Raw genomic sequence first — 19,029 nt, forward strand, 5'->3', positions numbered from 1 at the left:
AGGACTGAAACTGGCCTGTCCCCCAAATACACTGTACTATAACAAGCGCTACATATATTTCTTACATATTTATTTATTAGATTTATATCCCACCCTTCCTCCCAGTAGGAGCCCAGGGTGGCAAACATAAGCACTAAAAACACTCTAAAACATCATAAAAACAGATTGTAATATATTGTAATATATTTCAACAAAAATCCTTAAAAATATATCAAAACAAAACATTTTTTTTTTTAAAAAGACACTTTAAAAACATCTTTTTTAAAAAAAAAGCTTTAAAAACATATTAAAAAGCAATTCCAACACAGATGCAGACTGGGATAAAGTCTCTACTCGAGAGGATTGTTGAAAGAGGAAGGTCTTTCAACACATAAATTAAATACATACATATAATACATATAAATTAAACAATGAGGGAGCCAGCTAACAGTCTTGTACCCGCCCAAGTTGAAATACTTTTTGATAATTCTCCAGAGTGTTCTATACAACATCAGTTGAAGTTTGGGGATGGTGCCTTACAGCACCGAATGTAAGAAGCTCTTGAGAAATAAAATAATTTCCCAGGCCCTTCACATTTACTTTCAAGAGGACTGTACTTTCTCTCTGTGTTGGGGTGGGAGAGAAATTTGATTCAGTTCACATTTTATTTATTTATTTATTTATTATTTGATTATATCTCGCCCTTCCTCCCAGCAGGAGCCCTGATAGATTTAAAGTCGAATCTGTCAAATTCACACTTTCCAAAACAACATGAGAACCGAAACACAGCTGTCCTTCGAAATTCACACATATCTGAATTCCACGATGTGGTTCCCCAACCAAAGAATATTTACAAACATGCATATATTAGGTGAAAGTGTGCATAAAAATGAATATGTTAGTGAAAATAACATACAAAATGCATTATATTAGGAGAAATTATTTGCACAAATGGATACAGTGTTCAAAACTGCATGTAAAATGTGTTTAATAAAAGAAATCCACATGAAAATGTTTAAAAATTTTCAAGAGGATTTTTTTTAAATGTAAATTGCTGCAGAAATGCAGAGAACAGAATTTAAAATTAGAAAAATTAGAAACTGAAAGGACCGAAATTGACAGATCCTTCTATCACTCTTTCTGTGTAATTGTTTAATCTTGTATCCATACAGCAAACACCACCTGGGAACCATATGTAAGCCGCCTTGGGTTTCAATCATGAAAAAGAAAGGCGGGGTAGAAATGTAATAAATAAATAAATAAATAAATAAATAAACATAAGAGGATTCCAAGCTTTGTGGAAATCTAAAAAAAATCTTCAGGAGGAAAACCCCTAAGCAAGGGTGGTAACAGCTCAGTAAGGACTGAGGGTGCTCAGAGGGGATGGAATGATATCTGGCTGGTAGGACAGGGAACAAGAAAGAGGAGAAATGGAATAGAGTATCCTGGAAGAGGGTACTGGAAGACCTGGAAGAGTCCACACTGCAACATTTTGTTGCAGGTCCCACTTTTTGGAGGTGGGGAACAGCTCTCTCTCAGGGCCCCAAAGTGTTAGCAGCAAAACCTTCTTGATGTCCTTTTTTCTCCATTATTTATCATTAAAGCTTTGCATTTTAGGAAACTGATGAGTATTTGGACTTAAGTCATAATAAAATGTCAACTACTAGGATATTCTCCTAGTTCAATATTATACTAATCATAATTTGGTATTCATAGTAAATTTTTATTGTTTATGTTTTACAACATGAAATGTGTCATGAATTGTCATCCATAATTTCAACTGCCTTAATTTGATTTAGATTTTTCTTTTTTTCTTTTACGACACCCAGGCCTATCCACACAACCACTCTGGCTCACGTTCAAAATAGGACAATCAGCCTATGTGGTAAAGTGGGTCAAATGATTATCTCATCATGTCTGGAAGTTATGAGTCAATATTTTTTCAACCCAATTCTGGAATGTTTTCAAGGGTGTTCTGGCTCACAGATTGGAAACCTATTGAAACAATCCGCCAACAGTGCAATCCAATGCATGTCTACTCTGAAATAAGCCCCATTGAATTCAGTGGGACTCACTCTGAGGAAGGTGTGTATAGAATTGCTGTCCAATACTGACTTGCATCAGAAATTGTTGCATCAGTCCACTTTCTGTTTGTAAACTAGGCCTTATTTTGGACTTGAAATACAGGCATACACAGTATGTGTTTCTGAGAGATAAGCTACTTTTCGAGACTTAGTAGGTGGGCCTTGACATCTGTGGTTGAATGTCTCACTAAAAGATACATGTACAACTTAGGATGTCTCTGAGTGGGATGGGGAGACATGCTGTCTGTTTAGAACATGGACTTTATTTTATCCAGACACAGTTCTTCTTATAACTGTTTTGCTTTAGGACTAGCAAGTCTCTGCCTATGCAGATTGATGGGGAGCCATGGATGCAAACACCTTGTACAGTAAGTGCATCTTGATCAGTATGTGAAATAAAGCTGGTGATAACAATGATAAAAACAAGTATCATAATGACATTTTGCTATATTGTGGGAAATGAAATCTCACATTATCTCCTCAATCTTGTACTGTAATCAGCCCCAGTTCTATGATTGAAGAACTTGGCTGTGATCCTGCAATCTTATGCACAGATTTCAGTATAACCTCTCTCTCTCTCCCTCTCTCTCTCTGTCTGCATGGCTTCCTTATGCATGAACTCAATACACATATGCTTTTGGTTTTGCTCTTCCTAACAAGAATATGTTCAAATAAGTTGGACATTTCTGGCCCATCAGCCTTTTTATTGATTTTATGCAGCCCCATTCAAAGCACTGGAAAGACTTCAACAGGCTATAATTAAATAATAGAGGAAATGTAATCATCGTGCAGAGGAGATGTCTCTTAGTGTGCTCACTTTGGAAGAAATGGGGGAAAGCAGTTTAGATATCTCACAGAGCAATATTTTACATGTCTATTCGGAAGCAAGTGGAACTTACTCCCAGGTAATTGGATGCTCAACAGCAGCCTTAGGGCCATTTCACATATTATACTGCTCCTGATTTCTTCTTCATATTATTGTTGTTAAAATATATACTCCAAACAACATTGCTTACAAAATAGTCAGGTAATAACATAATCAGAATATCATACCATGGAAGAAAAAATATAACAATCATAAAACAATTTGAAACTCTTTAAAGAGACAGCACGTAAAAACTTCAAACAGAAAAAAATCTAGCATAAAAATACCAATAATATGGCAAACCCTAACCCTGTCAAAATAAAATCTCCATCAGCTAGTGAAAAAATATCAAGGAATGAGGCATGCCTACTTGGGTAGGAAGTTCCACTGCCTGGCTGTAGCTACTGAGGAGGTCCTCTCCCAGGTCCCAAATAACCTTACTTCTGACTTTGGGACACGAAGGAGAACATCTTCAACCAATCTTTATGCAAGGGCAAATTCACATGAAAGGAGACAACCTTTAGATGGGCAGGTTTGCAATTGTGTGCATATCACAATCACATGCTTGTTTGTCTTATTTGAAATTTATTTATTTTAAAAGATTTCGGTACCACCTTTCAGCCAGTTGGCATTCAAGGCAGCTAACTAATTCAGATGCCAGCAAGTCATTGACAGACCAAAGTGGGTAGATAAGCACAGTGAAACAAGCCAAACAATTTAAAATAAACCACCAGAATTAACTACCAAAAATGTGAATAAACAGGACAGACATTGCCTGGTATCTAACAGATTCTACTCAAGGTGCCCAGAGGGTTTCCCTTCAGAGAGATTTCCACTGTTAAGGTGCAGCCACAGAAAATGGCCTTTCTCCATTAGCCACCCACTTAAATTCTGCAGACAGGAGCAAAGAAGGATCAAGAAGATGATCCTTCCAGTACCCTATTCCTTGAGTGTTTGGGGCTTTAAAAATCAAAAACATCACTTTTGAATTGTGCTTGGAAATTGGCTCCGGAACAATTAAGCTTCTTGAGGATGCTAACACTGGTGAGCATTCTTAAAATATCTTAAATGTATATGTAAAAGCATCGTGTGGTTGGGGTGGACAAGAATGAGTGCCCCCAACTTACAAGATCTGAACAGGGTGGTGTATAACAGATGCTTTGGAGGTTGCTCGTTCATAGGGTCACCATAAGTTGTAATTGACTTCAAGGCATATAACAACAACAACCGCCCAATTCACAAATGGCAAATTGTGGCCATATTGGGGGAGAGGGGTGTTAAATGTTGGAGGTGCTTCTTAATGATCCACCCTTTTAAAACTCTTGAGCCACTGGTTCTTCCAAAATCTTTAGTGATGTTGTACAGTAGGAACAAAGGTACTCTGGAAAGGAAGACGGCCACAGGCAGAACTCCACTGCTGCCATGCCACCAAAGTCACCAGCAGAGAGGACAGTCTTTAAGAACTAAAAACAGGAAGAAAGACTGAAGCTCCCCACTGCCATTTAAGGCCCCTCCCCTCCCTAAAACAGCACAAAATGTTTTGTGCAGCCCCCATCCCACCCCACTTCTCCCTATTTTGGGATTTGTCCAAAAAGCCTTCCTCCAAACTGGGTAAATTCCAACATGAAGTAGTGTGCGTGGGGGGGGGCATATCAAACCCAGTATGAAGAGGCCTTGCACACTCTTCCTACCCAAAACTTCAGAATGTTCCAAAAGCACACACACAGTTTCCTTATGTGCTTGAAATGAGGTGGCTCTGTGCACTAAAAAGGATGCATGGTGGAATCCCACACACATTCACCTCAAGTGCATGAATGTGACTTGTGTTAGCATCAGAACGAACTCTAATACCTTGTTGACTCAGGCACAACACCCAGAACAGTGTACCCAGGAAGTGGAAGCATGCTCAGTGTGGTAGGGCCAAGAGGCCTGATCCTAGGAAGGAATGGCTTACACTGGAACAGGTACCCACAGTGTTTAAACAGTCAGTATAAGTGCTGTGTTGAAAATTTCTCCTGTATTTGTTTTCAACCATTCTCCATTAGAATAAGGCCTTTAATGTGGTGGCACCTACCCTACAGAACTTCCTCCCATTTAATATCAGACATGCACCATCTCTACTGTTTTCTTGGTGCCTATTGAAGACTTTCCTCTTTCAGTGAGCCTACTAAGTGGAGATCTTTATCAGTATGTGGTATCAGTATTGGATTTGAAATTATTTTTATATATGTTATTGTTTTACATATTTCTTCATTCTGTTGTGAAACCGCTTTGAAATGAAATAAGTAAACTATTGATTAATGAGAGAATAAATTGCATTCAAAAATTATCAAAGGGCAGATGAAATTTCAATGACATTCTCATGGGCAGGGTGCAAGGTTCTTGTTGTGCTTACCTTACTTTTGAGGCGGGCAAAGGGTTTTTGTGAATATCCTTTCTTGCATTCTACAAATCACCTCTCTGATAGTTTATACTCTGTAGCCCTCCAAGATGTCCATGCTTCAATCAAAGCCTAGGTGAAGACATCGTGGGGCTTTTCTCAGGTCAGGAAGTGTGGACAGCCAATTAATAGACCGCTCTCCCTCCCCTCAGAAATATTTCTGTGGACACCCTTGTTCTTTCACAGAGGAAGAAAACTTTAGAGATGCTGGAGAACATATGTTGGCACAACATTAGTTAATATTCATACTTACCCATTTTCTTTAGCTTTTTCAGAACTTCTATAATTTGCATACATTTGAGGGCTGACACCCTTTGCTGTATAGCTGGGTATTATTTTGTGTCTCCCCACTACACTGTGCATACATTATTTTTGTTTACCTATGCATATTTTCTCTTAATTTCACAACAGGTCCTTTCCCCCCCCCCTTCGTATAATTGACAATGCAATTTACTGCATGTGTGCTTTCTGCACCTTAGACAACTATACTGAGATGTAATGCACCTTCCTCTCTCGCTCAAATTGTTAAGAAAAGAATTAGTTGTGACTAATTGCCAATTAATTTGTAGTAGTTTAAAGGTGGGGGAGGGGTGAAACAATTGCACCTACTAATTAAAATTTAAAATATTCCAAAGTGTCATCTTTAGGTGTCTGTGGAATACATAATTTCCATTTTGGTTCTGTGCTGGATCCTGTAACAACCTGAGGTTGACAGCTTTATTAATTTAAAAGCTCAGCAATACCTATTAGTATAAAACATGAAAAAATGCCATTAATCATTTATTTTAATTTTGCAGCTCTGTCATTTTCTCAGTATGTTTAAAAATTATGATGACACTACCATGTTTTCCAATTTACCTGTGTGAAGGGGAAACGGATCACACTACTTAGGAGTGATACTAGAGTATATTATTAGAGCTTAATTAATGCCAAACTAATTAGATTTCATTTTGGTTGGTGCAATGATATTGCTGAGAAATCGTGTGTGTATATATGCACACACACACACACACACCATTGGGGTGGATCATAGGGCAAGGCCAAAGTTACACAGAGTACAAATCAAGAGAGTATGCTGATTTGATATAAAACTTATCATATGTTCCCCAAAATTCCCCAAACTTAAGTCTGCCATTAACTCTAACCTCCTGGAATTCTTGGGCCAGAATGCAGTGGCCAGATTGTTAATAGGGGCTGCGATTAGGGAGCATGTGACTTCCATTAAAATGGCTGCATTGGTTTCTAATTTGTTTAATTAATATCATTGTTTAATCAATTAAGAGAGGAGAGATTTTAGCTGAATAAAAGGGGGTGGCAAGCATTAGGACTTTTGTAAAAGCTGGAGCAGCATACTCCAGTGGGGGACTAAATGTCCGGCATATAAATAAGCAAACCTAAGAGCATGTCCAGGAATGAGAAGAACCTTAACTTGGAAGGGGAAAGGGCTTCACCACATGGCTGTGAACATAAAAGAGACACTGGGGCTCTGGAGGCACTTGTGACCCACAAAGAAGTAAAGCGGGAATCTTCATATAAGGCTTTTTGTTTGTAGACAGCAGCTTTATTGTATTAATTTTAATCTGCTGCTGTTGGTGTCTCTGATTTTTTTAAAAATTGTTTTATAGTGTGATTTTTGATGCTGGTTCCCTTGAGCTTTTATGAGGAAAGGCCAGTGTACAAATGTTTTAAATAAATGAATAAGCCATTTTTCCTGTCAATGAATGTTGTGACATTGGCTAAGTTAAAACATTGCGCCAAACTGTGGCTCAGGGAATTTTAATGTGAAGCCAGAATTGATAATAATGTTTTGCTTTGTTTTTCAAATCTGCCAACAAAGCATCAGAAGCCATGAGGTGGGATCCAAAGAGGAGCGCAATTGCTTCCAAGTACCAAAAGGGGCTTCAGGCTTATCAATCAGCAGCAAAAGAAGCCACATATAAACTAAGGCCCCATCTGCACTATACATTTACAGCGCTATCACACCACTTTAAATAGTCATGTTTTATTATTTATTTATTATTTGATTTATATCCCACCCTTCCTCCCGCAGGAGCCCGCGGCGGCAAACAGAAGTGCTAAAAACACTTTAATACATCATAAAAACAGACCTTAAAATACATTAAAACAAAGGAACGTTAAAAACATTTTAAAAAAACTTTAAAAACATATTTTAAAAAAGGGTTAAAAACATTATTTAAAAAACCATATTAACAAGCAATTCTGACACAGACTCAGACTGGGATAGGTCTCAGCTTAAAAGGCTTGTTGAAAGAGGAAAGTCTTTAAAAGGCACCAAAAAGCTAGCAGAGATGGCACCTGCCTAATATTCAAGGAGATGGAATTCTACAGGGTAGGTGCTGCCACACTAAAGGTCTGTTTCCTACATTGTGCAGAATGAACCTCTTGATAAGATGGCAGAGCACAGTGATTGACTGGGTGTATAAGGGATAAGAGGGTCTTTCAGGTATCCTGGTCTTGAGCTGCATAGGGCTTTATACACCAAAACCAGAACCTTGAACTTGGCCCCGTAGCAAATGGGCAGCCAGTGCAATTCTTTCAGCAGCGGGGTGACATGTTGGCGATACCCTGCCCCAGTGAGCAGTCTTGCTGCCATATTTTGCACCAGCTGCAGCTTCTGGACCAACCTCAAGGGCAGCCCCACATAGAGCACATTACAGTAATCCAGCCTAGAGGTTACCAGTGTGTGGACAACAGTGGTCAGGCTATCTTGGTCCACAAACAGCCGCAACTGTCTTACCAGCCGAAGCTGGTAAAAGGCACTCCTAGCCATGGAGGTCACCTGGGCCTCTAGCGACAAAGATGGATCCAGGAGCACCCCAGACTATGGACCTGCTCTTTCAGAGGGAATACGACCCCATCCAAAGTAGGCAACTGACCAGTTATCTGAACTCGGAAACCACCAAACCACAGTGCCTCCATCTTGCTAGGATTCAGACTCAGTTTATTGGCCCTCATCCAACCAATCACAGAGTCCAGGCAGCAGTCCAGGGCTTGCACGGCCTCTCCTGATTCAGATGTTACAGAGAAATAGAGCTGGGTATCATCAGCATACTGCTGACACCTCACCCCAAAGCTCCTGATTACTGCTCCCAAGGGCTTCATATAGACATTAAACACCATGAGGGACAAGATGTTACCCTGCGGCATCCGACAGCACAACTGCCAGGGGGCCGAAAGACAGTCACCCAATGCTATTCTCTGAGAGTGACCCTGGAGATAGGATCGGAACCACTGTAAAACAGTGCCTCCAATACCCATCTCGGCCCAGGAAGGATACCATGGTCAATTGTATCAAATGCTGCTGAGAGATCAGATAAGCATAACACTCCCCCGTCCTTCTCCCGATAAATGTCATCCATCAGGGCGACCAAGGCCGATTCAGTCCCATAACTAGGCCTGAACCCAGACTGAGATGGGTCAAGATAATCTGTTTCATCCAAGAGTACTTGCAATTGCTGTACCACAACCCTCTGAATCACCTTCCCTAAAAAGGGGGTATTTGCAACCAGTCGGTAGTTGTCACAAATCAATGGGTCCAGGGTGGGCTTTTCCAGGAGTGGTCAGATCACTGCCTCTTTCAAGGCAGCTGGAACCACTCCCTCCCACAATGATGTGTTGACCACACCCTGGATCCACTCTTTCAGACCCCCTCGGCAAGCTGTAATAAGCCAAGAAGGGCAAGGGTCGAGATGACACGTTGCTGGCCGCATCATCGCAAGCACCTTGTCCATGTCATCAGGCCACATCTACTGAAACTGTTCCCAAGAAGTTGCAGCAGACGTTGCACTGGACACCTTATTGGGGACTACAGTAGATGTGGATGGGGCATCAAGACTGCTATGGAGGCGAGCAACTTTACCCTCAAAGTGCCTCCAAAGGGTCTAAAACTCCATTTTCTGGAGTTGATGTCAATAGACCCCTGACAATACGGAAAAGCTCCACCGGATGGCTACTTGAGGATGCGATGGAGGCAGAGAAGTGGACCTTCTTCGCCGCCCTCACCACCACACAGTAGGCACAGTTATGATGTTTTACTCGTGCCCGATCAGCCTCACAGCACATCTTTTGCCACTTGTGCTCTAGCCGTCATCCAGCCTGTTCCATTGCCCTTAGCTCACTGGTGTACCAAAGTGCAAGCCGGGCTCCACAATGCCGGAGAGGGCGCTCGGGGGCAACCATGTCAAGAGCCCGAATTGCCTTGCTGTTCCACAGCATGTCAAGGGCTTCAACAGGGTCACCTGCTCTATCTACTGGGAACTCCCCCAGGGCATTCAGGAATCCTGTAGATTCCATTAGGCTCCAGGGGTGGACCATCTTAATCTGTCCACCACCCCTGCAGGGAAGGATTGGAGCTATAAGTATAAACTTCACCAGGAAGTGATCTGACCATGACAATGGGGTGACATCCACCACCCCCATCTCCAGACCACCCCTTCCTCCATATGGAGCAGAAACCAAGTCAAGGGTGTACCCTGCCCTATGTGTTGGGCCAGTAACAACTTGAGACAGCCCCATGGTCATCATGGAGGCCATGAATTCCCAAGCCAGAACACTAGAGGCAGTCTCAGCATGGACATTGAAATCACCCAGTACTATCATTCTGGGCTCCTCCAACACCACAGCCGAAACGGCCTCCGCCAGCTCAGTCAGAGAAGCTGCCGGGCAGCAGGGTGGACGATACACTAGCAGCAACCGTAGTTTATTGTCTCCTCAGCCCGACACCAGGTGCAGGCCCTCACAGCCAGCTCCAAGACAGAGTGGTTTCCTGGTGACAGAGATGGAAGTTCTGTAGACCACAGCAGCTCCTCCCCTCTCTCCCTGCAGCCTGTGCTGGTGTTGCACTGAGTATCCAGGTGGGCAAAGTTGGGTCAGATCAACTCCTCCCAGCTCACCCACCCAGGTCTCAGTAATGCACACCAAATCGGCACGTTCATCCACAGTCAAATCATGGATTTCCCTCAAAGAATACTGGGAACTGTGGTTTGTTAAGGGTGCTGAAAGTTGTTAGGAAATCCCTATTCCTCTCCCAGACATCCCTGGGAAGAGGGATTGACTGTTAAACCACATTGGGAATTATAGCTTTGTGAAGGGAATGGGGGTCTTCTAACACTCAGCACCCCTCACAAATCGCATTTTCCAGGATTCTTTGGGGGAAGCCATGGCTTTTTAAAATGGCATTATTCTGCTTTAAATGTATAGTGCAGATGGGGGCTCAGTGGACTTTTTAAAAAAAATATATGTTTTTGTTTATTTTGAACTTAAGTACGTAAAAGGTGGAAGAACAAATACCAAGCAACAATAAACCCTAAACAAAAAGTTTCACTTATGGTACAAGGTGGTAGGAAATACACAGAGTATTCAAGCTGGGCAGCTGGAGGTCAATATCTCTAAAGAGGAAATGTGCACACATAAGGTTACAGGAAACAGTGGGGTATTTCTGTTTTCCTTCTGTTCAGATGGGTGCTCCATTCCAGTGTGAGGGTGTTGCAAATCTCTTAATAGCTCACAGCTTGGGGCAACAGCCTAGAAGTTTTCTTTTACTTTATTCTTCATTCTTGGTATGGATGAATTATTAATACAATTATCAGTTGGGATATGCAAATCTTCCCAGTGATGGTGATGTAAATTCCTAATATTAAATTAATTAGGTGTTGTACTGATGACTGATATGAAATTTTGAGTTTTCTGCTTGGTATCTTATGAAGAAATATATTGCCACTAAAACTGAAAAAGGGTGCTTAATTTGGTGGATTTGCAGGGATTTCAAACTGAATTGCATGCTAATGATTGTACCCTGAAGCCTTGTTTGAGATCTATAGTGAACTTGATACAGAAATGCATACCATTCCACATGTGTTCCACATATGTTACCTTGGGGAAGAGTAAGCTAGGATTCCAGAAGAATTAAATAAAACCCCACTTACCCTTCTGAATTTTTTACATTTCTGTCTCTTTTAATTTTAAAGTAAATTTCCAACCCAAGAAGCGGGCTGCTCTCTATTTTAATGAGCCTGTCCTCTCAGTATATTCCCCCGCCCCCATTACTATTAGTGAATGACAAGTGAAGGATATTCATTTTAGCTTGAAAATGTCAGGTATGCACTTTAAGAGAAATATTTTTTGCCAGTTTTAATGAGGCGGTGTTTCTTTTTGAAAGAAATACTCATTTGTGATGTGGATACTGTGCAGATGACAACTGATATTTAATAAGTGATGGTTCTTGTATTAGTCGTAGTTCACTAAAGAAAATGTCTCAGATAGCTTTTGAAAAACTGTTAGCGTCACTAGCCCAAAGGCAAGATGTGACCTTTTTATTACATAATGAGAATCATTTATTATCTTACAACGTATCTTAAAGTCACAGACAAAATGCCACTTTGATAATTGCTTTCAATTAGCTTTGAGCATAGCATACATTCATAAAATGTCTTCTCTAATTTAGACTTGAATTAGAGAAAATTGGAGACATAATCTACGTTAAGGTTGTCTCATTTAAGGTGATTTCTAGTTTTATATCAAAGAAATCAAAATGGATAGCTATAAAGCAGTCTTTCATAGTATTTTAAACAGGCCTTTCAATATTTGATTTGATTTTACTATCAATTAATTAACAAATTAGAACGCTACTCCATCATTTTTGACCTTTTTAGTGCGCTGGCTTTTGACTTTAATTCCAAATGGTTATTTTGAAATTCAGCATTGAAGTTCATGTTAAGAGCAATGAACAATGCAATTAGGAGAAGTATAAATAAGGCATGCTACTATAATCAAGTGTCTATTTTTAATACTTAATACATACAAAAAATGATTATCACTCTGATCTAGCAACAGCAAACCACAGTAGAAATGGCTTCTACTCATAGATTTCCTATATTGGTGGGGGAGATATAACAGGATACAGAGGGGATTATATCCTATCTCCAGCAATAGGGTAAAACATGGAACTGGACCCATTGCCTCTGTTCTGAGTAGCCATGAACACATTAGCAGGTTTGTAGCCTTCTATGGCATTCACAGTTCCTTGGGTCAGAACACATACTGTTGATTTTTTTTTAACCTATTGGCAAAATCAATACTGAAGTGCCCTTGACTTACAACTGCAGATAAAAATCTATATACCTCACATCAGGCTTTATTGTTTATTATTGCTGTTATATGCCTTCAAGTCGATTATGACTTATGGCAACCCTATGAATCTTTTTTGGATATATTCATAGGGTTTTCATGGTAAGAGGTATTCAGAGGTGGTTTACCATTGCCTTCCTCTAAGCCTACGGCACCTGGTATTCCCAGGCGGTCTCCCATCCAAGTACTAACCAGGCCTGACCCTGCTTAGCTTCCGAGATCAGACAAGATTGGGCGTGTTCAGGGTAGTATGGCCTTAGTGTTTAACCATATAAATATCAAAAAGGAAAATGCTTTTTTACAATACAATTTCTTATGATATTAACCTGTATAATTAGTATGAGGTGTGGCAACTGAGACTACCCAGCGCTATGTGAACTTTGTTTTGATACTCTGATCATGGCCCAGTCAGCATTAGCTAGTCAAGAAATTCTTTCATTCGTCGGTTGTCCCATCCCTTTTAAAACATAACATTGTTCAATGTCTTCTCTTTTTTTATAAAAAAGCTCTGTTCGTGAATAAAAATTTATAATAGAAGTAAACTGTGAACTAGAATTCATAATAAAATTGCTATTTTATGTGTAAATAATAAGGGCATTTAAAATAATCACATCTTGTGATTTAATGCTATCATATCTTGGAAACAGGTAACACAGCAGATAACTCCTTTTTCTCTCACCAGATAAAAATTACCCACAAGAATCAAGCTCCAATACTGATGGGCCCGCCTCCCAAAACTGGCCTCTTCTCTTCCATCATTAAAAGGACAAGGAACCGCAGCAAAGAATAAGCTTCTTTAGTTAAATCCTTACAAAATCAAATTAGCAGGCATTTGGAATATGTATGCTGGAAACCTTTCAAGGGTTTTGCAATGTTCTCTACTGCATAATCATGGAAGCTGGAATAACAGTTTCTGTGACTGATCTAATGTAAAATGATGCTATTAGAATAATTTATTGCCACAGTTTTGTAGGCATTTTGCATGAAGAAAGCTAATGTTTACATAAAGTGATAAAGCATATTTTTGTTGCATGCATTACCATTACTAATTTGTAGAATGAAATATGCTGTGAAACAGAAAAATGCAACACTTGAAAATGTGATTTTCCTGGGATGTGAACCTCAAACTCCTTACTTCAGATTGGTCTTTCAGACAGCATATTTAACTCATTGGACTACTCCAGGCCTCTTCTGAAGAAAGTGACTTGAGGCTTATTACAGCCTTGGTTTGATTCCTTTTCTGCTTAATGCTGATGAATAACTAACACTCATCCTAGTATAGTCCAGCTATCCCTCTTAAATATTATCAACTGAATTCAGTGTAGATCTGGTCATGTAAAGCCTGATATGTGAAATATTGTGTATCTTGCTCAGAAGCATACTGAACAGGAAGTAAGCAGTGTCAGCTTTAGGGTTTGGAGAGCCCTTGGACCAGGCAGAAAACGTGTAAGGGCTCTCTTCCTCAGTGAGTCTCCATCACTGCACCAGGTCCAGGAAGCTGTTGTCATTGGGCCTTCTGCTGGGGTATGGACCTTTGCAGATGTGCAACTATGCCAACCCTTGATGCCTGCCATGGAAACAGGTCTACCCATTACACAGGGAGAGGTTTATTTCCAAGTAAGCATATTATGTATTGGTGTTAAGTTTCACATTGTTAGCAAACCTAAATATATTTCCATTAAAAATGTAGGCCAACACAATAGCATTACACTAAAAGAAATATTGCTAAACATATTTCCGGACTGGTGGGCCATTTCACATATTACAAGATGAAACTCTGGGTTTGTCACTGAGTGTTGAGTCAACATGGAGACTTAGCCAATCCTGTCTCTCTGACAGGTGTTAATTGTATGAATTTCCAGACATCTGTTTGCCACAGTCATACTTTACAATTTTAAATGTACATCTAAACATATGCAATTATATCTAAAAAAGAGAGTAATGCTTGAAAACTAGCCAAAAGTAATGTTTCAATATTACTCCACATTAAATAATTTAATATGTCAAACTTAAAGCAATCTTACATATTTACCTACAAAACAGTGGGTGTGCAAATGAGAAGCAAACCACATGCCTGATAAACCACATTTCCTCCAAAGGTTTTGTAAAACAGGGCTTCAAGGAAATTGGTTAATGCAAAAGTAATCAAGCATTTTGCATCAAACTTTCTTTTGAAAACTTTGGATCATTTTCACAGCGCCTAAATTAATAATGAGTAAAGGGACTGAAGTTCACTTATTACTCAGTTTTTATTTATTTCTTGTTTTTATAAAAACGGCCCATGAATCAATGATTGCTAGGTTGCCCCACTCAGGAGAGCTCATATGTGTGTCTATTGACCTAAGTACTTGAGGAGGCTTCCTACCTGTTTCAGAATGCTCCTATGAGAAATGGGGAACCATTTTAGATACTGCTACACGTCCAGTTTCTGCATGCACAATGTAAACACCAGATTGGAACATATTTATGGCTGTCATATTTTTGTCATTGGCTTGTTTCCTTTATTATTATTATTATTATCTTTATTTATATCCCACCCTTTGTCCAAACTGGAACTCAAGGCGGCTTCCAGATAAAAATAAGTACATATCATTAAGAACCTATAAAAATATAAAACATATAAACATATAAAATCAGCATTAATACAGGATTAAACTATTAAGATGTTAAAACTAATTAGATATACACTTAAAATACTGCAACCCAGTTTAGGAGCATAAAAGTAAAACAATAACATACAGCATCCTCTTCAGTCACTACCCTTAAAGCCTTCAGTTCCAAAGGCCTGCCGGAAGAAAAAAGTCTTTAGCTGTCAGTGGAAGGACTGCACAGAGGAGGCCATTCTTGCCTCCCTAGGGAGGGAGTTCTAGAGCCTAGGGGCAGCCACCGAAAAGGCCCTATCTCGTGTCCCCACCATTCGCACTTGTGAAGGTGTTGGGATCATGAGAAGGGTCTCTCCTGAAGATCTCAGGGCCCGGGTAGGTTCATATAGGGAGATACGGTCTGACAAATAGCCTGGACCTAAGCAAAGCATCTGATGATATTGCTGCCTTTTTGTTTATGCTCTTGATTCTAAAAATTTCTGCTGTGATGATTTTGTGCTCAGTACCTTCCTTCTCATCCAAGGTCCTCTGAAACATGTATTAACAGCTTGGAAACTGCAAGCAGCTTGTTTTGTGTGATTTAAGTGCCATGGTCTTATGATTAAGGCCAGGCTAGGCAACAATTTCTCTGTTATATATAAAGTTATACATATACATCTGTAGTCAACTGCTTTTGCAAGAACCCATTGTGATTTTTTCCCTTAGTTTGAGTTTCATCCTTGCATGTGTTACTTTTGGACACTCCACCAAGAAAAGTAACTTGCTTGAAATGCATGATTTATTAATATCCTCCCACCTTTTAATCTATACCATACATTGCTAATGATTTATCAAATCTCTTTTCCTATTGATTTGTTCATCCTTATGAAATGCAAACAACATTTAATCTTTCTGTTGTGCACAGTATTGTGCGTGGATGTAAGTACATTAGATACAATTTGAGTTCATTATAGGAGTTGGTAGATTTTGTCTGTATATAATTGAAGAACGCAGAGTCAGTATATTGCTGGCAAAGACAAAAGTACATTAAAAAATATTCTTGATGTTCCGTAAAAATTAGCAAACTAATGGTACGTAACACTATGTTCAGCATTAGGCTAAGAAATTATATGTCTGTCTCCAAACCTAAGGCTGTATAGTTCAACATGTATGGGTCCAGTGATGTTAACAATAGTGTAAGAATTATTATTTCTCTTGTAAGCTACAAACAGATGTACACTTATATTTGATGCAATGGCTACTTCAAATATCTATGATTCAAAGGCAAATACATCTTGCTGACACTGTATCACATGACATGTACATTGATTTTATGAAATTATGGCTATGGGTAATAAATATTTTCAAATTATGATTACAGTATCCTACATATGATATTTAGCCTGTTTGCAACTACACTTCTCCCCACATCCCAGTTCCTTGATGTACCGTGTGATAATTTCACAGGCAAAGTGTCTCTAAAAATCAGAATCTAAAAGTACACTCTTCTTTAATGATTCCAGGAAAGTGGCTATGTTAGGATTAATTTGTAATTCCTTTCAAAAATGTGTGATCTGCTTCCCTGTGCCTTCTCCTCCTGCTGTTCTGGTATCTTGCGCATGAAGTAACCACATGTAGAATACCAGACAGTCCTTTCCCATGCAAATGGTGCCCTTCTTTCTGGTTGTACAATGTTTTTGAAGGAAAGTCCTACTCACATTATTTCCCTACACATTCCTCAAGCATCATAGGAAGAAGTCACAAGGAAGTCTCTCACATGCCACTATGGATGAATGTGGGGTGTAGACCACAGGATGCAAGAAGAGAAAATTGCTTCTTAATTGTGACACAAATCTTTTTGGTAGTGGGCTGCTTCAGATGTTTGATGGGAGGCTGTCACTTACAAAAGACCTGTGGGAAGGGACAGCAGTTCATACCTTCCCTGCCCTGCTTTGGCTGAGAACCAAATCTCCTCCTGGGATGCACCCCTCCTTCCAACCTGGATACTACACCGAGGTGTTTTAGAAAATATGGCCCAGTATAAAACTAAGTTATTTGTTGTGCTGTGTGGGAGATTTCTTTAGAAAAGAAATTGGAGTGTTGCAAACGCTGCCTGTGGACAAACAACCTCAATGTTTGTTTCCAGGGCAATCATGTTTAAAGACCTCTTTGAAATGTACTGAGGGATTATTGGAATGAGTCACAGAGGTCTGTTCTACTGAATCCTCCTTGATGGAGTGAGGGTGAGGAATAGTAAAATGGGACAACTTAGATTTAGGTTGAAGATCTTCATAGGATAGTCCTGAGCTCCTCAGTCAGGGATGAGGAACCTGTGGCCTCCAGCTCCTGTCAGCCCCAGCCAGCATGGCCAAGCGTCAGGGATAATGGAAGTTGTAGTTCAACAATATCTGGAGGTCTGTAGGTAAAGAAAAACACCACAGATTGTGGTGCAATGAAGATTAAAAAGGTTTTACTCTTATCTGGGCTATTTACACCTAGGAATAAGACATGGAGCACAGTGGAACTTTTTTCTTAATTAACATGGATGGGATTGCACTGTAAACGTGGCCTTTGGAGACAACTCCCTGAAATTGGGACATAGAGGCAGGTGGTGGCATTTAGAACCATTTGGTTACTTCAGACTTTAGGAATCTGTGATTCAACTAGTAAGTAAAAAAGCCAAAAATCAAATGGGGCTAGCACTGATGGAGCAAGTTGGGTTTCCAGAGAGTAAATTTATTTATTTATTATTATTTATTCATGCTCCTATTGTATTGTGAATGGGTCTGTTTGTAAAACCCTGACCACATTTTATAAAACTGCACCTTGCTGAAAAATAGTTGTACCCATGGTAGTTTCCATCTTCTGTGACTCAAATACAATGCTCATGTCAATTGTCTTTTCACTTTCTCAAAAATGCTTCATAACTGTAGGCTGCGTCCTCCCACACACACGCAATACCACCACCATCACTTTTGTTTAGTGAATCTCCTTTCTCCTTAAAAGCTCTTCTAGCATGGAGCCATGTCACATGTTTTCTTGCTATGATTCAGAATTTGCGAAAGAAGCACCTTGGGAAGCCTTGCAGAAGTGACTCATATGAAAGAGTAAGCAGTCATTGCAGCGTTTTGGTATTTACAGAAAAAACAGCACCTGTGTTGATGATAGACCAGTACAATTCAATATTTACTGAGTGCTGCTTTCAAATAAACACAGAGTGTCATTCACAGAGATTGCCAGCCCCAGGGACTGAGATCAGAATATAGGCTAGCTAGCCTGTCTTTAGCTGCCTAGGAACTTTCACCTGTGTTCTGCTGCACATGCACATAGGCCAACCCCAAGAGTCACCCCAAGCTCATATTGCTAGCACAATCTTACGCTGTGCAGGAGTTATAGGAAGTGGCATTTCCCTTTTGTCTAGCAAAAAATGGGGTGCAGCTGTCCTAGCATCCCCTTTCATCTTGCACATTTTAAAATATACACAGTACAAGTCCTTACTGCCCTTTCGTTAATTTCAGACATGAAATAGGATTGATTCTACCTTAAGGATGAGGGAGAAATTTGTTTCAGTCCACATTTAAAGGCAAATTATTAAATTGGCACCTTCCGAAACAATTTGAGAAGCAAAATACAGCCATGCTGTGTTTGCCATTAGTCAGATCCACATAAAAATGTGTTTATTAGGAGTTTCTCACTGAATTTTCATGATGACTTTTTTTAAAGAAAAAACATCACATATTGCTGCAGAAATGTAGAGAACTGAATTTAAGATAAGAAAAATGAGAAACTGAGAGAACCTAAATTGACAGGTCGTTCCATCCCTTTTGTACCCAGGTCATAGAGGAGATGCGTACAGATGGAGCAATCTTTCTGCAGTTATTAGTAGGTCGTATTCTTGATGATGGCTTCATTTGTACATAAGATATTATAAGA

At 39.7% G+C, this 19,029-nt stretch overlaps 1 protein-coding gene and 1 pseudogene across 3 annotated transcripts in view; one reads left to right on the top strand and one right to left on the bottom strand.

Annotated features, from left to right (window-relative positions):
• DGKB (diacylglycerol kinase beta) overlaps positions 1-13,464 on the top strand; it is a 430,346-nt gene extending 416,882 nt beyond the window's left edge. For all 3 annotated transcript variants that reach the window (XM_061585671.1, XM_061585672.1, XM_061585673.1), the window contains exons 24-25: positions 2,371-2,431; positions 13,197-13,464. In XM_061585671.1, coding sequence (XP_061441655.1) covers positions 2,371-2,431; positions 13,197-13,304 — 169 coding nt within the window. In that variant the 3' untranslated portion in view covers positions 13,305-13,464. The remainder of the gene's footprint in view (positions 1-2,370; positions 2,432-13,196) is intronic.
• On the bottom strand, positions 12,658-12,776 carry LOC133365727 (5S ribosomal RNA; annotated as a pseudogene).
• Positions 13,465-19,029: the final 5,565 nt, after the last annotated feature.

The sequence above is a fragment of the Rhineura floridana genome, chromosome 10, assembly GCF_030035675.1.
Source record: "Rhineura floridana isolate rRhiFlo1 chromosome 10, rRhiFlo1.hap2, whole genome shotgun sequence".
In the NCBI taxonomy this organism is placed as follows: Eukaryota; Metazoa; Chordata; class Lepidosauria; order Squamata; family Rhineuridae; genus Rhineura; species Rhineura floridana.